General features: G+C 38.8%; 2 protein-coding genes across 12 annotated transcripts; both read left to right on the forward strand.

Moving 5' to 3' along the window:
- Window positions 1-643: 643 nt before the first annotated feature.
- Window positions 644-17,741, forward strand: LOC100748012. Of its 11 annotated transcripts, none has more exons than XM_033320836.1 (24): window positions 645-1,343; window positions 1,437-1,688; window positions 3,432-3,493; window positions 4,250-4,465; window positions 4,538-5,450; window positions 5,584-5,670; window positions 6,064-6,351; window positions 6,485-6,556; window positions 6,663-6,783; window positions 6,990-7,097; window positions 7,834-7,945; window positions 8,047-8,130; window positions 8,328-8,540; window positions 8,639-9,046; window positions 9,166-9,330; window positions 9,411-9,791; window positions 9,903-10,050; window positions 10,176-10,297; window positions 10,477-11,391; window positions 11,488-11,632; window positions 11,983-12,043; window positions 13,771-14,198; window positions 15,329-15,642; window positions 15,775-17,741. In XM_033320836.1, the coding sequence occupies exons 3-24, from the start codon at window positions 3,443-3,445 to the stop codon at window positions 16,759-16,761; spliced, it is 6,339 nt and encodes a 2,112-aa protein (XP_033176727.1). In that variant the 5' UTR covers window positions 645-1,343; window positions 1,437-1,688; window positions 3,432-3,442; the 3' UTR covers window positions 16,762-17,741. The 11 variants fall into 11 exon arrangements, with proteins under 11 accessions (XP_033176729.1, XP_033176727.1, XP_033176728.1 ...); XM_033320837.1 differs by having other exon boundaries at window positions 645-1,091; window positions 1,179-1,688; XM_033320838.1 differs by having other exon boundaries at window positions 644-1,688; window positions 6,666-6,783.
- A 262-nt stretch (window positions 17,742-18,003) lies between these two features.
- Window positions 18,004-24,078, forward strand: LOC100740778 (mutS protein homolog 4-like). The gene is made up of 15 exons (XM_024367815.2): window positions 18,004-18,504; window positions 18,601-18,671; window positions 18,768-18,916; window positions 19,080-19,273; window positions 19,829-19,950; window positions 20,028-20,245; window positions 20,337-20,534; window positions 20,617-20,803; window positions 20,903-21,042; window positions 21,151-21,254; window positions 21,360-21,579; window positions 21,673-21,888; window positions 21,961-22,169; window positions 22,302-22,491; window positions 22,617-24,078. The coding sequence occupies exons 1-15, from the start codon at window positions 18,368-18,370 to the stop codon at window positions 23,487-23,489; spliced, it is 3,228 nt and encodes a 1,075-aa protein (XP_024223583.1). The 5' UTR covers window positions 18,004-18,367; the 3' UTR covers window positions 23,490-24,078.
- Window positions 24,079-24,456: the final 378 nt, after the last annotated feature.

Below are 24,456 nucleotides of genomic sequence, written 5' to 3' on the forward strand. Positions count from 1 at the left end.
CCAAAATATGGGATACTAAAATACATTACATATTAGGTCTATTCTCTATTTTGTCTATGGTCGTACATTTCACGATGATTACTTATCATACATAGATCTCGTTAATAAAAACTTGACTCGTGGAAAATGAACATGGAAGACGATAAATTTCTTGTTCTTGTAAATCAGGCAGTGATGAGCACCGTTCTTTTTTAGACATATCTATAGAATCCAATACTATGGAGCAAAATCATAAAAGTGTGATAATAATACGTAAATACTACGCACTCTGGCGTTTTTAAAAGTTTGATGTTCATTTACAATCATTCAAAACTAAAACTAATTTGAAACATTCAAAACATTCTAAAACTAATTTAAAACTTCTAACATTTCTAAATTTTACGTAACTGTACTTTACTTTCGCCCAAAATTGTATGTTTTTATTTTATACAGAAGTTCGTGTCTTTTGAAAATTGACGATGATAGAGCAATGCTTCCAGATTTGCGTTTAGGGCGAGCAACTGTATAAGGATAACCCAGTGGATATTGCAGAATAGAAAATAAATATCTTTTTGTTGAACAGTGTTATAGGCAGCATCTTTATTAACTATCGGTATAGCACTGTACAAATGCCTTTAACGTATAGATGTCGTTCGCAGAGATCGTGGACGTATACGTTAAAAAAATAAGGAGATAAACGAGGATTGCACGATAGAGAAGGGAGTTAACTAACGCTGAGTGAGCGGTATTACGTACTAGTGGGGCAGTGAGGATGGCTCACGGTGGAAAGAAAAGGAAAGAATATGAAAGAAAGAAAATGTTAAAAGTAGAGGAAGACGGTTAGAATAATGGCGGGCACAAAAGTAGTGTTTCGTGACATTTTTTTCACAATGGCTTGAAATTAAATTACTTGCAAATTGTGCAAGAAATCGCAAAGTATATTCTTGAGCTTACTTTTTCTCAATTTCCAATGACGTCTACCTTTGCGAACTTTACTATCGTCACTGTGCTCGATTCTCTTAGGTCGCCATATTACTGTGCCGTGCCGTGTAGTATCGTACTGTGTCGTGGACGTTATTACTTTCGTACCAAGGCCCTACAAATATGTTAAAGTAATTCGATATATCATTGCATTTAACGAGAATTGGAAATAAGATTAGCGGATATGGTTTGTACAGATTCGTTCGATCAATTTATAGCAAACGAGTGAATCGAAGCGTCGATTCGATTGACATGAGGTGCATTTATGGAAGACGGTCGACTGTTTATTCCGAAATATAAAATAAGAGAAGAAGATCGGTAATTGTTATCCTAAAGTGATCATACGGATACGTGTATCGCTCATTTATAATTATGTATCTGCTGTACGTATACGTATATTGTCTGTTTACGACCATGTGTCCGTTTGAAAATACATTGATATAAAAGGTAATTGTGACAAAACGTTTATCACAAAGAAGATTATGTCTTGGAAAACGAAGATCGTCTGCCGCCGACACATCTTTTATGGCGAGCATCTTCGTAGAAGCACATTGACCGAAGTCTCTTTTTTCGATTCGTCCGCGTATAGTTGGTGTGGATGGACTTTTTAAGAGAGAAGAAAAAAGTCAAAGGGATATCCCTAATTGATTTATCCCTGTATCAGGGAAAACGAGGGAGTAACGGCAAGGGCGCAGCGACCACTCGATGCACGACACTTCCTACTTAAGGTGTGTACTTGATGTACTATGTAGGTATTAGTAGTAGCTACATTTCTCTCTCTTTCTCTCTCTTTCCCTTTCTCCCTCTCCTCTCTCTCTCTCTCTCTCTCTTTCTCACTCTTTCGTGCGCTCGCGCGTGTACGCCACACTCAGGTACACCGTACACCTCTCCTTTTCTGCTTTCCTGCTTTCCTTCAGTTTTATTTTTCAAACATATGCAATCTCATGCGTTGCTTTCAATAATATACGCTATTTCATTTATCCATCATTTTATATTTTATACGGTCGCCTAAAAATCGATGAACTATAACGTTATAAGACGGCGTTTTTTTATACTCGATCGATGTAAAGGAGAAAAGTTGATTGGCATTTGTGTCATATTCACGGAAATTGTGTTCGTTTCTTAAAAGACGGATAGAAATTCAAACGAAGTTGGGTACTCTTTAAGAAAACACTTTATAGTTGTTTGAAAAACTTATTGAACCAGTACTATGTAAACTTTGTTGAAGAATTAGGATAACCGTGTACTGTATATATATGTTTTCGTTAATACAGCAAAATAACGTAACTTCAGAGAAAACAGCCGAATGTATTCTTAGTTTCTTATCGTACGCTTATCATAATAATCGCCAGCGTAAATATTAAACAATGTCGAACCGTTTCGTTCGTTTATCGGGGCTGCGAATCGGTCGGCATAATTCAAAAAATGAGCAAATAATTCGTACACTCATAGTCGATTCTATTCGAAAGGACAAGATTAAAAGGAAAAAGAACTTCTACCCTATACTATAATTTAATGTAGATGTAAACGCTAGTGAGAAAAATGTATTCTGAACGCGCAACAAACACGTATCCAATATGAATAGAAAAACAGAAGAGGACAGCAGAATCTTTCATATTGGCTACCGCAATGAGCAAATTTCTATCTTCTATGCGTAAAACTATGCGATGTTTTCTGTTAATCTCGATGGCCGACGAAACGATGATATCTGCGGCGTTCTAAAATACGATAATGTTCGGTGGTAGGATAAAGAGAAAATCAAGCCGTTTAAAAACATTGGACGTGTTTGATCGTTCTACATATGTAAAATAGGTTATGCGATTTGTTATTTTAACTCCTGCTGAGATCGAAAAATCTGTTATTTTATGTTATATAAACACCGTTATTTTTGTCTTTAAAGTTTTATGTGTATTACATTTTGTAGTTAACCTCGCTGTGCTATAGAATTACAAGATGATCAAGTTAAATCGACGTAACGAATTATTCGAACGAGTTTTCCTTTTTCTCGTGTCATGCAGGATAAGTAAATCAAGCGGGACAACGAAAGATATTTCTTTCTTTCTTTTTTCTTTTTTTTTTTTCGGAATTATTATTCCGACCTGAGTAAATTATATCAAGAAAGTATGTCGCGTTACAGAGAAAGTAGAATGGCTCGCTGCTCAGCCGTGCTATGTGCGCGCGCGTATATACGTAGAGGTATGTACATATACGCGCGTACGTTAATTCCAATATGTATAGTACACTTTAGGAACGAAAAGCATACGACTGATAAGACAACTTTCGTACATTGTAAATATGCGGCGAAATCGTCGAAAAGCACTTGTTCTATAAATATTACGACGTAGAATCGAATACGATTGAATTCTCGATTACTTGTGGCAAATAGTATTCCCAATGTTTTTCACTTTGCCAACTTAAGATACTTTGGTAATACGAATGTACAATGACGCTAAATTATCGGTTGTTTTCAGGAAACGGCACAATGGCTGAGGACCGAAATAATTCCCAACGGTTGGTTAGGCAGGCGCACACGGTACGTAATACCAAACGATCGTGCCAAACTTCGATTCGGTTTATTTTAGTGAGCGAAGCTGGGAAACGCGCACTTTCCAGACATAGCGCGAGGGTGGGAAGGGAAGAAATTGAAAGGATCGAGTGACCGAGCGCTTTTCCAAGCGCTTCTTCACCATCGACATCTTTTACTTCATGCTTTCACGCTCATTAACTTTTCCTGCCATTTAACATGTCTTAATGTTTTTAAATTAGCAACTCGCCCGTCTCTCCTTACTTTCTACCGTGTTTTTCTTTTCGATACGCGTTTCTATTTCTTTTTCCTTTTTTGCTTCGCCGATTCTTCCTTTTTCTTTCAATCATGCCTTGCTCTCGCATTGTTCGTCGTTGTTACTTTATAATAAAAAAAAAAAAAAAAAAGGTTTTGTCGCAAGCAACATCAACGCTAATGCCTTGTTCTTATAATTGCACCAGTTGATCGGTAAGACGCGATATTCCTCTTTTGCTGTTCATTTCTCCCGCCTTCTGTATTTTTCTGCACCTTCCTTCTCTTTTCTTTCTTGTTATCCACCGATACCGGAACACACGTCTATAAAGGGGGAGAAAGAGCAAGCAGCGGGGGTTGAAAAGGGGAGATCGTAGCGTTCGATCGTTTCAATATCTTGGAAACAAACTACAGTAAAATCGTTAAAAATGGCACGTATGCCTACATGTGCGGGCAGGATTCGTCTCAAGTTCAAGGTTGAAGAAAGAAGAGAAAGAATAGAATTTCTTTTAGATAGAACACGGTTCGTCACCGCCTCCAGTATCGACGCTTCCAACAGGATCAGGTGGTGGTGTCGGAACAATCGCTAGTGCGATAGCAACAACGGGAGGCGTTCAACGATACGATTCGCCACCCAGAGGTCCAAGAACGTTATTGTTGCGCCGCGGAGAAAATGGTTTTGGCTTTACCCTCCGTCATTTTATCGTTTACCCACCGGAGTCCTGTTGCGTGAGTATTCGTTTAAAATTGTCACTCGATTCGACGCGTTCTCGCCTTTCATAGAAAATGAATTTCCATTAGATGCTACCAGGACACGAACGAACGAGGATAGACGAGCCGATGGATACGATATTCGTGAAACAGGTACGTGGGAATTCGCCAGCAGCCGAAGCAGGATTACGTACAGGGGACAGGGTCGTTTCCGTCGACGGAAGACCAACGCGCGGTGAGCAATACGCGAAAGTAGTTCAACGTATCCAGCAGGCGGGCCCCTGGCTACGACTTCTCGTGGTCTCCAAAGAGGACGATATCTTGCAAAGATATTTCGGTGAAACTGCTCATAATCCTGAAACCAATCAACGACCGCGTCTTCGTTCTCCGGAGAGAAGTGGACACAGGCAACGCAGATCAGTCAGTATGATTCCCAGCTTGTCGCCAAGAACAAGACAGTCTTGGGTTTGTCCCGCACGAAGCTCGATGCCGACACCGCTGTGTCAAGATCAAGATTCACCTCGACAGCTGATCGACGACAGCGTAGGAATCATCGATAAACATCAGCAACAATTGCAACGAAACATCGCTAAATCGAACATTTTTGTCGGAACCCTGACGAGAATACACGAAAATATCGCAAGCGCTGGCACTTTACCCGGTGAACGGCAATCGATAGATACGAAAAACGGTACTTCTTCTCTGCCTTCGTCTCCTGGACCTGAAAAGAAAGTAAATGATAAATTTCCGATACTACCGCAAGGACTTCAAATCGTATCGAAGCGAGCGAAACAGTTCGAGTCAGGGCGATTATTAAGCGACGACGATGAACCGACCGGTGATCGAATCAGCCTCTACAAAAGCGAGCTGTCGAGATTATCGACTAAGCATAGCGTGCCGAACGTTGCCGTTAGAAGAAGGGAATTTGAATCGAAAGCCGAAGCTCAAGAACCGAGAAGAATACCACCTGTGCCAACCAGGGAAACCAAATCGTTGGATAGTGGTAAGTTTTCGCATTTGTTTCTTCCTTCTTTCTGTTTTGCTAGTCGAAAGATACGTTTATCGTGGGATTACGAATAAAATGACCTGATTCTTTGATTATTGTACATTCTTAATATACTACTGTGAATATCTAGGTAGCGGATTAAAAGGCAACAGAATAATACCTGTAGGCAGCAAACACATCCACTGTGAACCGCCGGGCAACTATAACACGTTAGAAGGTAGAAGAGAGAGTCGATTTAGTTAAATGTTGTGTTTGTGCCGGTGTATTTCTCTTTTCTCACTTATTCGCTAATGTACTGATTCACCCATCTCTTTAATCCTTCTCCGCCCTTTTATCAGTCTTAGTTCCATACATACACACGTCCTTCCTTCCTCTCTCTCTCTCTCTCTCTCTCTATTGTTTTTGTACCGTTCCAGTGTCCGTCGCACAGCTTTTAATGTTGTGCTACTACATTGCTCTGGCCAAGCACGAGGTTTACTTGTTTCGTAGGCATACATACACGTTTTTGTACGTTCGACGCCATGATATTAAAAACTTACTAATAACTTGAGACATTGGTTCGATTTCAAAAGTACTCTAGTGTTTTGTTATTTTCGCGTGATTTATATAGAGACACCCAATACGAGAATCACAGACGGGGAAACAGTACGGCCGAGGATTCGTAGCAACAGCGCTGAATCATGGGAATCTACTAGTACGAGCAATTTGTTAAATACCGTTAGACTTCACTGGTTTCAACGACAGGACGATACCGAACGAAAGCGAGATACGAACGGAAATGACAATAGCGTTTACGTTGATGCAACTAATATATGCGATGGAAAGGAGAAAATTGTGGAGAAAGGGTCTAGAAGACAACAACAGGATGGTTACGCGCAAATCATCAAAGCCGAATCTGGTTAGTTTTTTTCCTGTTATTTTATTTTCTTTTCCTTTCGTAAATTCGACGAAGTTACATCGTCTTAATTCGAAATAATCGATTAAAAGAGGTATAAACGTATAATTAATTAATGATTTTGGCTGATTCAAAGGTGTATTGCCATCGGATAACGATATGCACAATAACGAAGTTGTATTCAGGCGGCAAAAGAATACGCAGATTGGTATGTATTTGTATCTATATTTATATTTGTATAAGTATCAAGTATCGATAAGTTTAACGAATCAACCTGCTCACCAAAGAAATTTGTCTTCGTTTGTTTTCTTTAGCAGACGAAGATCGTGCCACAAGAAGGGTGTCCTACTTGAAAGCAACTTGGGGCGAACGAATTCATGTCGACAGTGATTTGGAACTAAGCGACTCCGAGCCTATTACCCATACTTCTAGAAGGTAAGTTGAGGAGATCACTGCCACCATACATAGAAGCTTTTTTCTTTAGGTCTATCCACCTATGTTTCTTTTTCCTTCTCTCTGTCGTGTACGGGGTATAGCGTCTTTCTATGATGTTTGGGGTGTGGATCACTTGCCTGTCGTAGTATATCGTAGTTGATCATTCGCGAGTGTACATCAAGTTCTGCCTCCGTCCATATTTTCAGCATTCATAAGAGATGGCGGCTACCGCTACTTCCAAACGATATAGCATCGCTGCGTCGCATCTTCGAGGAAGTGACTCAATCGACGAGTTTAAACAAAAATATTAATCGGTGAGGATAGTACTATGCAGAACTGGAAAGAAGACTATCGGGATGGCACAAGGGCAAGAGGGATAGTCTGCTAATTTCCCTCATTAGACAATACAAATTTTAGAGTAATACGTCGCACGTGTATGAGATTAAGGTGGACATAACGTATTACGATCGATCGGATGTCCGCATTCTTTCCGCTCGTTTTCTTTTCAATTCTGCACTGTACATGTTGAGAAAATTACAAAGATGGTGTATTCTGTTTTCGCAACCGTCTTGTCTTTTACCGCGTTTTCGTTATAAACGTGTCCTAAATATATGGTATATTTCCTCGTTACCGGTTGCGAATGAGCGCAACATATTAATACACTTATCGCTCGATTTAACTGCTTCGTTTCTAACAACAGTAATCACTAATCACTAATCATTCGTGTTTGTAGAAACGCGTATTAATTCCATCCTATACCTTCGCTGTATTTGTGTTTGTAGCTGGTACATATTGTTGGTTGGAAATAGAATTCTATGATCGATAATGTTGGTAACGAAAGATGAAGGAAAAGAGAATCGCGTCGCCGAATTGTCTAAATGCATTCGCTCCTTTTGCTCTTCTCATTGTTATCGTCCCTTTCGCTCTTTTCGCTAGTCTTATCGTGTACGATTAATATGGAAAAAGAATTGATCACGAAATTTCTTGATCAATTAGACAAATGTATGACAATAGTTATCGTATTAAAGAAAGTACACTGGACTTTTTCAGCGGCAATTCTATTTGTACTGGCCGGGAAGCAGCGACTGGCATTATAAAAGACATCGGACAAGTGGAACGAGAGGGACCTTTACATGTCAAGTTTACTGTACTTGATGGCAAGGTAATGATAATACATATTATGTATATACAGGTTCACTGATTGTGATCTATGTAACCAGATGCATTTAATCATGTCGTTTCTTACGTTTTATTAAATTTCAGCGATCTTCCGATCGATCATGGAAACAGCTATGGGGTGTTCTTCGCGGACCGATTCTCTTCTTTTATAAGGATCGTCAAAATCAGGTATTCAAAAAGCAATATGTATTTTCAAGTTGATCAAATTTAAGATTACGATCTATAAAATTTGTATATTACTATTATTTACTATATACAGTCGTTGCCTATCCGCTTGGGATAGACTTTTGGCTTTACTTTTCTCTCTGATATAAATTTTTATATAAATGTAATATATGTATACATTTGTTTTTGATTTTTTTTAGAGTCCTTCGTTATCCTGCGACGGCGAAAATGTAGCTCAAAGCGTAGATGTGAGATGTTCTCTTGTAGATATCGCGGAGGATTATACGAAACGTAAACACGTATTACGGTTAGCAAATCCGAACGCAGAAGTTTTGCTACAGACCGAAGACGCAGCGTCCATGGCGCTTTGGCTACGAGCTCTGCATGAACATGCTGCTGCTGAAAAACCGTCCGTAAGTTAAGATGTTACAACCTGTAATGCTCGTTTATTAAACTGTAACCTGTGTAACAAGTCACTCAAGCGTTAGTTTTGTTTTGTTTTGTATTTTAGGAAATTGCTCATAATAGTACTTTGAAGCAACAAGCTGTCCCGCAAACTCCAGGTCCCACCAGCAGTTCTTCAACGTGTCAAACAACCACGAATGCTAGTCCAATGACAATGTCGACTGGTAGTAGTAGTGGTGGTCAGCGATTAAGCCCCCTTCCAGGACATAAAGGCATCAAGAAATTAACTTCGTTTAGGAACAGATCTCCGACTGGACAATCACCGATAAACAAGACTCGAAAACCGAGTCAAACGATCGATAGTTTGGTTTCTCCAAAGACCAAGACATGGAAGGGTAGAGTCGCAAAACAATTGCGGAGAATGCACGGACAAACGGGATCTCCTTCTTCACCAACAACGCAACTACCACCAGAGGGTGCTACGTTCAAAGTACCGCTTGAACTTTGCCCACCGGTAATTGCTTTAATCTCTCTCTATTATTTTATTACTCGTATTTTCTTCGGTTAACGACAAACTTTCTTACTAAACTCATATTCTAATTGACTAAACTAAATTTTTTCGTTCTCGAATAGTCATCTTTCTCGGAATACGTGCCATTGATCGTTGAAATGTGCACGAGCATCGTCGAAGCGAGGGGTCTCGAAGTGGTCGGTATTTATAGAGTACCCGGTAACACTGCCGCTATTTCACATTTAACTGACAGCGTGAACAAAGGATTCGAAAATATCAATCTCCAGGTAAAAATATTACATCGTCATGCAGAACGATTATTCTATTATTACATTACTGATCATTCGGTTTATCTTGCTGCTTCTAGGATCCTAGATGGAGCGATGTAAACGTAATATCTTCTCTTCTGAAGTCGTTCTTTCGACAGCTCCCAGATTCACTACTCACCGCAGAATTATACCCTATGTTTATCGATGCCGATAAAGTCGAGGATCCTCAAAGAAGAATGACAACGATAAGGAAGTTGCTCAGGGATCTTCCGGAACATCACTTTGAAACTCTCAAGTATTTGATGTTTCATTTGAAAAGAATAGTCGAACATAGCGAGGTTAATAAGATGGAGGCAAAGAATTTGGCCATTGTGTTTGGTCCTACGTTAGTTAGAGCCAGTGGTTCCAGAGACAATATGGTTACTATGGTTACTGATATGTCGCATCAGTGTCGAATTGTTGAAAGCTTATTAAACAACGTATGTACCTAATCTATGATATTTTTAGTTTTGTTCATATAAACAAGTATGAAACGATGAAAGAGAAGCACTTTTTGACTGGAATATTGATGATTAAACACCTGGTTATAGGTCGATTGGTTCTTTTCGGATGATGATTTGGACGATTTAAGTCGACTGAGCGTGAATCTCAGTCTTCCAGCTGACACTAGCGAGATCGAGACTACAACGTCGAGTAATAATCATAATCTCTTGTTGAACAACATTCAGAAAGTCGAAGGTACGATTTATAAATGGTCCATTTTTGATTGTTATTCTTCGATATATTTGATTCTGCGTTGCAACGATACATTTTTCATATTTCTATACTTTAATGTCGTTTTAAATTTTGTATGAACGAAATAGGACGCGAAATGGCATCTGCTAAGGACATTGTATCATCTATTATATCCGCTGCTAATCGAAAAATACAAAGAAGAAGGAAGTGTCAAGACGAGACGGATAACGAAACTCACGAAGTCGATAAGGTTTGGTTTTATGTGAGAGATATAAATGTTTGACTGTACACGTACTTATATTTGATTTAATTAATTTCCACAACGTAATGGTGACGATTTGTTACGATTTACGTTAACGTACACTTACGTAGACTAACGCATATTAACGCATTCTAACTGTTGCAATATCGCGTTTGTTTCATATTTAGCTGAGGATGAAACAAGAAGCAGAAAACCTTCAAAATCGGCGAAGTATGGCATTGAACGAGAGGCAATGTTCGGTCAGTGAGATCGTTTTAATGCACGAAAGTCAGAGTCAGTCGAATCGTTCCATCGATCGTTGCGACCGGTCACCGACGCTTGATCAGGCTGCGATTACTAGCGCAAGTATCAGTGGTTCCGATGTCATAGCTGATTGCACAATTAATAACCGTGATTGCACGTTAAACAGTCACGATGATGTTTCTTCGGAGAAATCGAACAGATATTTAAATCGTATGGTAGAGTCGGTTCCATCAATTCAACCGACTCATCGCTCGGCCGTCTCGTCGGCTTCAGAGTCTTCCCGACTCTCTAGCGAGACTGGCCTGAGCTGCTTCGATGCAAGTTCGACGCTTTCCAGCGCTTCGAACGACACCAAACAAAGCAATGACGAGGTTACGATAAGAACGTATGCTGGATTGAGCGCGTCTACTCAAGAACGTATACGAAGATTCGAACAGGAAACAAAGGCAATGTTACAGAGGGATCGGAATCGACAAAGACGCGAAGCTGAAAGGAGAGAAGAAGAGAGACGAAGAATCGAGATGGAATGGCAATTGGCTAAACGTGAAATGGAAAACGACGATCTGCTCGACAGTATAGTAGACACAACCGTGACAACACCTACCACTTATCTTTCATCCACGACAAGACTTTCTAGTTTTAACGACAGGATTGCCGATAAATCTTTCCTCGATATCGGTTCCCGATCGACTGCCCGAATGCCGTCTTTATCGATAGCTGTGCAGCAACAACCAACGCCCGTTAGACGAGTGTCGCAACTCGCAGACGAACCTGCTGCGATTCTGCCCTCGGAGAACGTCTCGAACACTATTATAAAGAAATTGAAAACCGATTCAGAGGTAAGCAGTTCGATTACAATTGAAAGAACAAATATTTGCGAATATAACAAGACACCTGTTATTTTACCATTATTACTGGTTTCTTGAAATTTATAGCAGTCACTGGAAAAATCTACGACGCTACCACCAATTCGTTATGGCAGTTTGGATTCTCTGCACGAAACACACAACATTTCTCAGTCGTCGCTCTCACCGACCAATCAACAACGGAAACCCCTTTCCAGTGATGTCTCGGACGATGGTTAGTATCGATATATCAACTATTTTCCTGTGATATTCGTATTGTGTCCATATCCTTGTTTTATTTTTCTAAACTGGAACCTAAACTGAAAGCTATAGTGTGAAGCTTGTCTTTGAATCTCCTGGGTGTATATTTCGTTGTTGGTTGATCCTCCTTAATTATTCTCAATTATCGAAATACGAACTAGTCGAAAGAAACGAATGAGCGATACGTGCGCGATATCAATATTGTCAAGTGTTCCGGCACTGACGATTATCACGAAACGTTAACTCTCATCCTACCTATGTATTTATTCTCTTTATATTTTTCTCTATCTAACGTTGCTTCTCCGACGCTCTTGGTGAGTGTAGCTGGATCTTGTTTTCTACAATGGACTCAGAAGATTCTGACCATTAACAAAAAGCTTTCTAGGTACTCTTTATTTGTTCTTTCTACTCTTTAAGAGATCTTTACGAGTAACCGTCCGATATTGCACGATAGATGCATACGGTTATTTTCTTTAACTTTATATCTTTCTACAGACATTTCGAGGTTGTTGTTTCTCTTCTTTCCCTCTTTCTTTTTTCCATTACTAGCTCTTGTTCAATATTATAATATTTTCGCGAAAAGCCGACGATACAACCGGGCAACGATGGCACATTGCATTTTATGTAGATCGAAAGCACCTTGCTACGAAATTGTTTTTTATTTTTTTCGTTTCGTGCATGCTAATATGTATAACTAGCTCTATCTCTATGAATATCGAATGTCAAGTTGATTAAGCTTGATCGATTAATCAGTTGTGCGCTATTGAGATAAGTTTCAACGTGCACACTGTGATTATCAAACTTATATTTTGTTTTTCTCGAATCAGGTTCGATGATTTTAAAACACGCGATCGGCTATTTACCTTCAAAGCTTTTTCTTCGCATCTGCATGTAACGTACTAAAGACGACAATGTCGAAAGAACAAAAAAAAAAAAAAAAAAAAAAAAAAAAAAAAAAAAAAAAAAAAAAAAAAAAAAAAAAAAAAAAAAAAAAAAAAAAAAAAAAAAAAAAAAAAAAAAAAAAAAAAAAAAAAAAAAAAAAAAAAAAAAAAAAAAAAAAAAAAAAAAAAAAAAAAAAAAAAAAAAAAAAAAAAAAAAAAAAAAAAAAAAAAAAAAAAAAAAAAAAAAAAAAAAAAAAAAAAAAAAAAAAAAAAAAAAAAAAAAAAAAAAAAAAAAAAAAAAAAAAAAAAAAAAAAAAAAAAAAAAAAAAAAAAAAAAAAAAAAAAAAAAAAAAAAAAAAAAAAAAAAAAAAAAAAAAAAAAAAAAAAAAAAAAAAAAAAAAAAAAAAAAAAAAAAAAAAAAAAAAAAAAAAAAAAAAAAAAAAAAAAAAAAAAAAAAAAAAAAAAAAAAAAAAAAAAAAAAAAAAAAAAAAAAAAAAAAAAAAAAAAAAAAAGAAAAAGAAACAGGACTATTCGTCGGGTACCGCAGCTTGATCGCTTGCTCGCTGAATTGTTCGCTTTTGATCTTGGCGTTGAAACTGCCTCCTGCTCGTTCTTCGAACGAGTCTCACCTAAACTCTCGGTGTATTACCTACTATAGTATCTGTAATTAGATGTGACCGTGCAATATCTTAAATGTATAAAGTATCTTTATAGTTTTCTATATTTCCCTTTCTATTTTTTCGTCTTTCTGGAACACGATAAAATCCTATTTACAATGTATGCGTGTACGTGTGTTTGTTTGTTTGCGCGTGTGTGCGTGCGTGCATGCGTGCGTGTTTGCGCGAGTTCAATTAGGAATATTAAATACGAAAGAAGAGACGTGTAAAGCCGAGTGAAAAGTCGCGAATACGCGAATACGCGATAGTCCGATACGAACTGAAAGAGTAGAGAAGAAAACAGCGAAACGAGAAGGTGGTGTCAAATGAAAGAAAATTAAAGAGGAAATAGATTCTATGGAGGAAGGTATATTAGAGGTAGATCGATCTGTAATCGATTGGAAGATGAAGGAAAGAAGCCGAGAGGGTGTAAAAGTGTGGAAGAGGGGCAGGGGCAGACTCCTCGCTTTCGTGTTCGTTCGATGGTTTGCTCGTTTGTCACTGCCAGAAGCTGTTAGTACATGTTCTCGATGGGGTGTCGATTATGACGATGCGAATGCGTTGAACACTCTTAGGCAAACGGCAAATCCCGGTTTCTGGTGGTACATATCGTCTCACCTACATGGTACCGCAAGCCCCTCTGGTTCCGCCACGAAGACACCGGGCCCATCGTCAATGCCAATGTCCATGCCGATGTCAATACCAATGTCAATGCCAATATCAATGCCGATGTCAATGCCAATGCCAATGCCAATGCCAATGTCGATGCCGATGCCAGGGCGAATGCGAGTGCCAGGGCCAGTGTCAGTGTCAGACGCAGCCGACATCGATGTTGTGCAACGATCATCGACACCCATCGCATCCTCCTCGGGAGTATCACCGGCCTCGGAGCCCTCCGAATTCTCGGAGCCTATCGAGCCCGTCGAGCAGTCACCACCGCGAGGGGTGTCTTCGGGCTCAGGGGCCGGATTGTCTTCCAAGACTATAAACAGGTTCCTTCGAGGTAAATTACTTCGTCTGCCAATAGGAATACCAAGTCGTAAACTGCTCGACTATGGTTGTGACTCGCTCACACGAATGGCTTTACACTCTTTATTTCTGCTAAACGCACGTTAACGAAACATCTGTCTCCTACTCCGACTTTTATTTATCTTTATCGCTTTATCTCTGTCTCTTTCGCTCATGATATCTCCGTCATTCGAACGCTCCGTTGGTTATCGCGATGGCTGGCTGTTTGTCTATCCGTCTGGCTGTCTGTCTATTATCCTTTGCTTTCGATAAACATACTTCTTATCGATCAAAATCTCTATACGTACTACGATTATTGCTCCCTTTCTCTTTTTTTTCTTTTTTTGTTTTTCCTAATATTTCCAAGTTCTAGATTGTCGCTACTGGGAGAAGAAAGAAACGGCATTTTCCGTTATTCGATGCTTTCTCATCGCTGCACGATATCCTTTTCATTTGTTTCTTTGATTTCTATACACACCGAAGATGGCAAGATGATAATATTCAACGTAATTTGTGTTTTTCTTTCCTTCTCCTTTGTTTTACATCCTTTCTTCGTTCGTTCTTCTCTTCCCCTTATCTCCATTCATGTCCTCTCGTTCTTTCCCCATGTTTCCCTACGTGTCGTACTTTTGTTGCGTCTGCTCTTCGCTTCAATTAAGATATGCTAATCGATCGAGGTATCATCGTGGTTTAATTGTATTCGACGCGACATGCCGAGGGGTAACAGAAATTGAAGATTAAGAATATCAAGATGAGAGTAGCGAAGGGTTAAACGGATATGCGACAGTTTTTGATACTGACCAATCGTTATCAGTTGCTGGCAGTAATACCGCGTAGCAAGAACGACGATAGAAATGCAGTTTACGCAAATTGTGACTCGTAGTTGCTGTTTCATCCACATAACAATACCTTCCTAACGAACGGCTCAAGCTCGTTATCACGCTCGTTGTTTGCTGTTACGCGAACGACCATAATTTTATTTTGCGGTCGAGGACAATCACGACCATCGTTCGATGCTTTGTGTGTGTTTCTCGTTGAACCGTTCGCTTCCGATTTAATATACAGGTATCATGGTGATCGGTAAGATGGACGTGTTTCTATTAAAGCGAATCGATTGAATTGCAGGTAGCGATTTGCTGACCAGCTTGACGACCACGTTCGATCGTAAATGGAAGTCCCTGGTAAACTCGTCGAATCAAACGATTCGTGGATCCGCTACGGAGAATCTGTCTCTCAGCGACGAGGACGCTGCGATAACGCGAGACTCGCAAAACTTGCGAAATCAACGAGGAGGAGGAGGAGGAGGAGGAGGAGGGTTACGAGAAGAGAAAGAAGAACACAAAACAGCTTGTCCTCAATCATGCTCGATTGAAACCTATCGGGATCCGAGCCTCCATAAAACATCTATTGAAAAGCATCAATACGTTCGTCAAAAAAATGCAAGTATACACTCCAAGTCAAAGCGAATTAATGAAATTGAATAAAATTTAGCGTAATCGTATAGCATCCATAGCACATATGCGCAGGTACATTCACTTACTCATACCATTGGTTGTTTTACTCGTGCGCAGGATGCTCCGGAAAAGGATACGGATTCATCGGTAACAGAGAATAGCAGCGTCGATCGACCGGATAATACCGATATGCCGGATAACGATCGAAGCGCTAACGTACGAAAAAGGATCGAACCGAAACAAGAGCAATTACGATCGAGCAAGGAAACAACGACGACCACGGCAACGACGACAGTTTACGAAGCAAGTTTAGCTGCGAACGAACCGCAAGAATGCTGTAGGCACGAGAAGGAGACATCGGTGTTAGCGCAAAATGGTGGTAAAGCGATCGACGATGCGAAAGATTTTCGACACGATGTCGATTCGGCGAATTACTCGAACAAGCTCGAAAAATTTGAAAGTCTGACAAATTGCGAAGTCAGATCGCGGCTTAAAAGATCTGAATCTTTAAACAAGAGATCTGAAAATACCTCGTCCAAGTTGAAGAGGTCTGAAAGTTTGAACAAACATTCTGTCGAGAGGCTCTCGTCCCCGACCAATGGCAAGTTGAAACGCTCTGAAAGTTTGAACAAGCATTCGGAGAGATCCGATTCTCCGAACAGTAAGTTAAAGCGATCGGAGTCGCTGACAAAAACTGAGAAAACTGAGTGTAATATTAGCAAGAGACGACAATCCGTTAGAAAAGATAGTGCGACGAAATTAAAACGAAAAAATGGTATGCCCGAACGATCGATCAAGCGCAGGCACACTGTGGGCGGTACCAAGGATTTCGACAAAGTACATTGGTTGGATAATAAACTGCAAGTCGAGGCTGAGAGAGTGGTGAGAAACGAATATAGACCGAAGAAAAGCCAATTGAGAACAAGTTCTCCGGATTTAAGTACTGGTCGTATCGGTCTTACCGATACTAGTTTTCTCATCGAGGTCAGTTTTCGTGGCCCGAGCAACGTCGTTTTTAACGTGACTAACGCTCGTCCGCAGTCTTTACCGGATACTAGTTTGACTTCTAAAGTGTTTAAAGTACCTCTGGAGAGTCACGTGTAACGAACACGACGTACAGCCTGTAAGGTAAGGGGCAACGAAGAAGAAACAGGTGTCAAGGCGTACGAAGCGAAAAGAAATTACCGTGAAAGTCGATATTTCGCTTATCGCGAGCACCGAAACGCGACGTTTCTTTTTTTTACATCGCAGCGTGTCAATTATTTACGTACCGTACTTGTAAGCCAAGCGCGATTGTGTGCAATTTTTTGTACATATAACGTATATGTATATAGATTATATAGTGTGTAATTAAAAATTATAATTCTGAATGTTCTATAAGTGGTGCGCGTATGTGGCACCGTTTGGTGCGTATGTATATTGCCCACTCTTAATAGCGTTACATAATATCGGATTAATATCGGAACAAGCGTTGTAACCCATAGATTTTCTACTTCTTGCAATTAGTGTAACCGAATACGATACGATTATACACATCGGCTGTGTGATGTCGGTCAATATCATCGACATTTATCATCTGTCTATACTATTTTAGACGTATGTATTTCCAGAATGGCAACGATTCGCTAATATACGTTGCTCATCTTCCCAGAACGAGTACTACTCGTTTCATCGATTATATACCCGTATACAGACTGGATTTGTTTGTACGTTTAACACGAACGCGAACGAACGGTGGTATTTCTTTCATTTGATCAAACGTGGTTTTATTATTGAATGTAATCGATCGATAAGACCGCGAGATCATGTAAGGCAGCTTACGAGCCTGACAATCTTAGATTTATAAGATTTTCTTAGACTTGTAAATACTTATAGACACGAATGTAAGTACGTAACGAATGAAACTGTAGACCGGCGATAAAGCGATATTTATTTTAAATCCGTAACAATCGTGATACTATTATTTATTGAATATGCGAGATACCTGGAATTGGAACAAGTATGTATTATCTACGAATACATGGTATCGAATTTGTAAATAAATCTTATATATTGCTAAATTAAAAACCAATTCAACTTGTTAATTAGTAGATATTCTCAATCTTCTCCCGCGTAAACTTAAACGATGTATGCATATGCAGACAATGTGAAGTTGACCCACGAAACCGCCTCTCATTCGGCGAGGCAAGTAAGCGAAGTAAGGTGAGCCGTAGCTAAATGCGTTTAGAAGCGATTTTGACGCGTGTTCGATCCAAACGAAGCGAATAAGTTAAACAACTGACAATTATCGACTCGCCCCAAACCGGTACATACCTTTGGAATCGCCAAATTTTTTCTCCAAAAAGAATGTAGATGGCGCGCGCAGTCTTACGTATCTATTTGCCTTCCATTTTCAAACTCGTTGTTGCACATTTCACCTTGATTTTTCGATCGATCCAAGGAATATGAACGTAATACGAACTGAAACAGCTTTAAATGCACCAAGAAAACAACATGAAGCACGATTCTTGCAAGAATTCAACCATCCGTTAACGAAAGATCGTACGTAGCGATTTTGTTGCGAATACGTATAACCAGAGAAGAATTTCCTCTCCGATATAACCAATCATTTTTCCGCACGATTTTTTTTATCAATCCTTTCCTATTTTTCATCTTTCTTCCATTTTTCTTTCCGATATGTACGTATATCCTTGCAGATAGGAAATTTGATATGAAGACAAAGCGAAGGAGAACCAATTGGAAATCAACAGCTACCACTTCGGACGGCTATTCCAAAAGTCCGAAATTTCGTAATGCTGCAGTGCCATCTTCTTTATTAACCAGTACATCGCGTTATTGCATCTCCAGGTAAGCCTCGAATGAAACGGTTTGAACGGTTCGTGATCAAATGATCACATACGCTGTTCCATATCGATAATGCCATTCGGCCATTGTTACAATTAGATCTGCAACAAAAACTACCACTGGTCCTTGTTCGAGCTTGCTCGAGTCTGCTTCTGGTGGTACAATTCTCGGTTAGTTGTTCTTTCTCTTCTTTTTCTCTTTATTCACTTTCCGGATAATTATACATATAAATAATTAACTAAGTATAATATGATTCGATCGAACAGCCATAACAACCGGTCGAGGTGATGCGAGATCGGAAGTAGGGATGGCCGCGTTGAATATCCGATGTCCACATTTGATTCTTTGTCAGATCAGCGATGCCCAGACTTATATTAACGCGTTAAGCAAATTGTATTTATTCGATCCAATGGAAGTAAGTGCTTTTGAATACATACATATTTCCATCTATCACCGTATTAGATTTAAAAAGGTTTCACAGTCAAAATTAATTGAATTGATTCTTTGAATGAAATACTATGTGTAATCGACTGTGTTCGAGGGGCGAACCAATGATGATAGCGGTTTGAATATTGTAGGTTTTGATGCCAGACACGATATGCGAACGTACCACGGGAAAAAGTGCCCTTTACAATTCGATAATGGAGAAATTTCCTGAAGTAGAGCTAACCGCAATATCTCGTGTACACTTTAATGACACAGTCGGACTGGAACGAATCAAATCACTTTGCAACCCTGAATACTCCTCGGTGGAATTATTCGTTAAACAAAAGTAAACGTTACTTTCGGTCGATAATAATGTGATTATGCATAATATATGTAGTAACCGATGGATTCTTAGAGTAAGGACAAGTAATGATGGTAAATTTAAAGTTTAGCGTAGTTCAATAAGTGATATTCAATAACAAAAGGAATATAAATAGAGTTTATTCTAGTTTAATAAGCGATATTCAAGAACAAAAGGACCGATTATAATATCGTCGCACGTCGATTCACACTCTGTGTCCGCTCAACTCACACTCTGCTTCTCAACTGACTCTCTGGCCGTTGTAGCATTTTTTTGTCTTTTGCTAGGCCCACCGCACACGTATTCCGCAGACGCTCGTAGCCAGGGTCACGTAGGCCGTTTCGGCGAAACTATTTATTTGAAGGACCGATAACGCATTGATGGAGCCGACAGCGCCTCGGCTCTCGCGACATTGTCTATAGTTAGCTCGACGTTTCTTAGGCCCTTCTCCTCGATACTACATATATATGTACATGTATCATCCTCCATTCTTTTTTACGCATCTAATAATAAAAAGCGTAATAACGACAATGATTACAGATATTACGCATTAGCCGCGGCTGCAGCACTAGTGAAATACGTCGAATACACTCAACGTATTATTTACACTCCAAAATCGATGAAAATCGAATTTCAAGGATCACCGAACGCTACTATGATAGGTAATGGTGATTGTATGGATAGAAAGAACTAATTGTGGAAGATATAATAGAAAATATTATTGACTCCATACTCGTAGATTTGGAAAGCGCACAAAGCTTAGAGTTAGTCCAGTCGCAATGTGGTCGACGAAATATCAGTTTATTAGGTAGCTTGGATCGTTGTTTAACGCCAATGGGTAGGAAACTTTTACGCTCGAACATACTTCAACCCCCTTGTGAAGAACTCGTGATTCTCGAACGACAAGCCGCCGTTACCGAACTGGTATCCAACTCTTCGTTACGCGCGTTAATCCAGGTTCAAATTTTATTATTTCTTTCTGATATTCGATTTTATCATATCGTCCTGTTATTCAGCTTCAGTTTTTTCCCCATTTTGAAACTTGTAGCCCATCATACGACGACTTTATGGCGCTGATAGACTTCTGGCTTTATCGACGATGCCAGTTATGCACGAAAACAGCGTGCAAAATGCAGAGCACAATTTAAATTACGTTTTATTATTGAAAAATTTATTAGACGTCATACCCGAACTTGGGAAGATATTATTAGCTGGTGAGAGCGACCTCTTGCGCAGAATTCAAAAGGTTCGTGTAAATTTCCCACCGTGTCTTATCATCGTACGTGCGTGTATCGTTGTCATCCTCTCTATTTTTTATTACCCTTTAGAAACTGGAAAGAGACGAATTTCGGTTAATGCGAGAAAAGATTGTCGAAACTATACATCCAGATGCGAGATCGGTAACTGGATACACATCTTCGAATATGCAACGTTGCTTTGCTATCAAAGCAGGAATTAGCGATCTGTTGGATGTTGCTCGACAAACCTATTGCGAATTAATCGATGATATGAAAAGTTAGTAAATAAAATTACGTTCGCGTTCTAGAAAAAAGAAAAGAAATAAGAGACCTTTATATGTAAAATGACCCATTCGTGTTCCTTTTCTTCCGGTAGCTATGGTGGAAAATTTGGCATCCAAACACAAATTAACTTTGTCTCTAAACTGTAACGCTTCTCTGGGCTATCATATTCAAGCGATATTGCCGCGAAGTTTAAATACCGAAAACATTAATCTACCATCCGAATTCATAGAGGTAAATATATATTTTCAAGTATCGTTATTACATAGCAGTTTTGAACATATAATATACATAACATATAATATAATGAGAATATTAATCGGATGATGATGCAACGCTTAGGTAAGGAAGAATAAACGAACGTATACGATGACTACCAATGCACTTGTAACGTTGAGTCAACAATGTACAATTGCATGTGAGGAATTGCACTTAATGAGTAACGTGTAGGTATCGAACGATCGAAAAAGAATTTTTATACTAGTTAATCTGCGATGAGTTTTCAATGCGTTATATATGCATAATGAAATACATTATTTTTCTATAAACAGACTTCTCGGTAACTTGCTACAAAATATTCGAGAATACATTGGCAGTATGTTCCAATTGAATGCAGATGTCGCAGAGCTGGACCTGATAACATCCCTTGCTCAAGTCAGTTCTCTTCAGACATATACGAGACCATTGTTTGGATCCAAATTGGAATTAGTTGAATCAAGACATCCAATAATGGATGTTTTTAGTCTGGATGGTCCCATACCTAACGATGTTGTAATTTCTTTTACTTCGATATACATACACATGTACCGAGTACCAGAAATGTCTACCTTACGATTACCTTTCTTATTTTCTTTCGTGTTACAGAATGCATCGATACCTCGGAATCTATATGTAATTTCTGGACCTAATATGAGCGGCAAATCGACTTATCTTAAACAAATTGTTTTGTTGCATATAATGGCACAGATTGGTTGTTTTGTACCAGCCAAGAAAGCGATGTTTCGCATTACAGACCTCATATTCTGCAAGATAGCTATCCGCGATGATATCGAATGCAACGCTTCCACGTTTGCTCTCGAAGTAAATAGTACTACTTCAATGTCAAATGCATTTTTTCTAATTGCACTAAACAATCAATTTTTTATCATGCAGATGAAAGAAGCTCAGTATATTTTACGTTGTGTTACGGCAAGATCGCTCATCATTTTGGATGAGTTGTGTAAGGGTACTGCTATCGAAGAAGGCGCTTCAATCGCTTGGGCCATATGCGAAAAACTTTTGAATACAACTGCTTTTATTTTTGCTGCAACTCATTTTTCTTATCTAACGAAATTAGCAGATCTATACTATAATGTGACAAAGTATGATTCTTTTCCATGTAGATTTAGTAGCGATAAATCTCTCTCTCTCTCATACTTTACTTACTCTAAAAATATGTAATTATCTATCTTTGACTTTTTCATAAAATAACACCTTAAATTATCATATTTCAGTCTACATTTTGAAACGACAAACGTTCGAGGACCGGAAACTGATAATTGCTCCCACCGATTAACTTATACTCATCGATTAAAATCCGGTGTGGCAGCATATTCTGACGATTATGGCATCTTTTTAGCTGAATTATCCGGTTTGCCAAAGGCAGTTACGGAAAAGGCACGAAGATATGGTTCTGAACGAGTGGTATTTATCGTCTGTTAATTCCTATCGTATTATTCCTATTACTATTACTTTCTCTCTCTCTCTCTCTCTCTCTCCTCTCTATTATTATTATTCCTATTGTGCAAACGTATGATTATTTCTGGTAGGTTACGGATCAAGTCACAGCGAAATCGAGTGTATGGGAAAAAACATGTTATAGCATTCTAGTTAAGTTGTACGAGCTTTTAGAGACTGAAACGTTTCATCAGGAGCAAGTGATCTCGCTTATCCGGCGCTTCGTAAATCTTTGGAAACATCAAGATTGCAAAGACACTGTACAAGAAGAAAAGAAAACGACAAATGAAAATGACATCAACACACAGAAAAGCAATGAAAAGAATATCGACACACAGAAAGGCAATAAAAAGGATATCCACACACAGAAAAGCAATGAAAATGAAGATATCGTATCCAACAGAAAGAACATCATATATTCTGGAAAAAATTCTAACGAAACGGAACGACACGATACCTATGAAACTGCAATTTCTACAAATACCAGGTCGAAAGAGATTCCTCTTGTCTTATCTAATACTACAGATATCGATTCCTCAATGAAGGCACATCAGATACAAAGTGAAACTCTTAATTTTGAGAATGATTCGTCCAGCATAAAACATAATCAGTATTCCATGTCATCGAATCACTCGTTCAATTCGATCGATCCTACATCTTCTTATTTAGTACCAACTGAAGGTATTTCGAACAAATCTGACAAAATTTCGTTATCGTCGGATTATGTACAATTTCATAAACAGTTTCTGGAAGCCTGTGCTTCTACAGGCCCTATCATCGATAAAACTATTCCATCTCCATCGTTTATTCCATCGAACGAGTTATCATCAGTATCGATGTCAATGATCGAAAAATCATCACAATTGTTCGAATGCTGTCTCTCGGATGATGATTTCGAACTACCCGATGTTTCTTGCACCTCAGTTCTTACAAATTCAAGTCAATTGAGGATTAACGAAACTTAAGTGGCTAGGTCCAAAGTTATCATTTATCTTATTTTCCTTGATACACGTTAGAGGTACATTCATAATATTATAGTAAGCAATATTATTCATTTCGTTTTACTTTATGTATACTCCCTTATTTTTTTGTAGTTTCCTTTTAGCGCTATCAAACGTATTAGTCTAATGTCAGCACAGATATGTCTATAGACTAAATGATTAAAAGCACTAGGATTCACACATTTGTCTCATTTTTTCCTTTATTATTCTTCCATTTTCTCACTCTTTATATTCGCAAAATTATTTGCTTTTACATTTGAAGCATAGCTATTTGCTTTCTCTTTTTGCCGTCAGATTTATTTCCCTTTTCTTCCTCTCTTTTAAGCTTCTTTATTTATTTACGTTCATTTTTCCACCCTCCCACGCTTCCTTTTCCTCTTTTCACCTTCTTCCTACGCTACTCAAACCTTCCATATCCTTTTGTAGCATTTTTTTTTCTTTTCCTCTCCTCCATTCCTTTTCCCATCTGTTATTTTTTATTCTTTCCTCTTATAAATGAATATTAAATAGTAATGTCACACTACCGGTGTGTATGTATTACTTGAGATGTATGTAACTTGAGATGAATTATGCGATAGATACACGGAGATAGAAACATGGAACATAATCCTTAAACTTTTATAAACACATAATTATACATATGTATACTGAAATAGTACGCAATTTCTTTCGATATCGGTGTTACGTCGCGTGAAATGGTCCGTGCGACATCCTTCAGTGTCTGACCGTCAAGGCCCAAGCCCCATTCGACAGACGCTCAATAAACCTCAATAAGACCCCACCATAAACAGAATCTTATTAGCTTACAGGAACCTTTAATCCTGCAAGTATTCTCGGTTTATAACTGGTATTTAAAACAGTCCTTAGGTTTATTGCACGTTGGTCACCCCCGAGCCACGTTGGTAGGAGGCTTCCTCCTCCAATCTTCACT

The sequence above is a fragment of the Bombus impatiens genome, unplaced genomic scaffold (assembly GCF_000188095.3).
Source record: "Bombus impatiens unplaced genomic scaffold, BIMP_2.2 scf_0361, whole genome shotgun sequence".
NCBI lineage: Eukaryota > Metazoa > Arthropoda > Insecta > Hymenoptera > Apidae > Bombus > Bombus impatiens.

Bases quoted from the DNA above. Each gene is read 5' to 3' on its own strand.
- LOC100740778 (XM_024367815.2), top strand. From the start codon at position 18,368: ATGAAGACAAAGCGAAGGAGAACCAATTGGAAATCAACAGCTACCACT. The intron at 20,535-20,616 runs GTTCGTGTAAAT...ATTACCCTTTAG, and splicing joins TCTTGCGCAGAATTCAAAAG to AAACTGGAAAGAGACGAATT. The intron at 22,492-22,616 runs GTATTTATCGTC...TATTTCTGGTAG, and splicing joins GATATGGTTCTGAACGAGTG to GTTACGGATCAAGTCACAGC.
- LOC100748012 (XM_033320835.1), top strand. From the start codon at position 3,443: ATGGCTGAGGACCGAAATAATTCCCAACGGTTGGTTAGGCAGGCGCAC. The intron at 6,557-6,662 runs GTATGTATTTGT...TGTTTTCTTTAG, and splicing joins GCAAAAGAATACGCAGATTG to CAGACGAAGATCGTGCCACA. The intron at 10,051-10,175 runs GTACGATTTATA...TGAACGAAATAG, and splicing joins CAACATTCAGAAAGTCGAAG to GACGCGAAATGGCATCTGCT.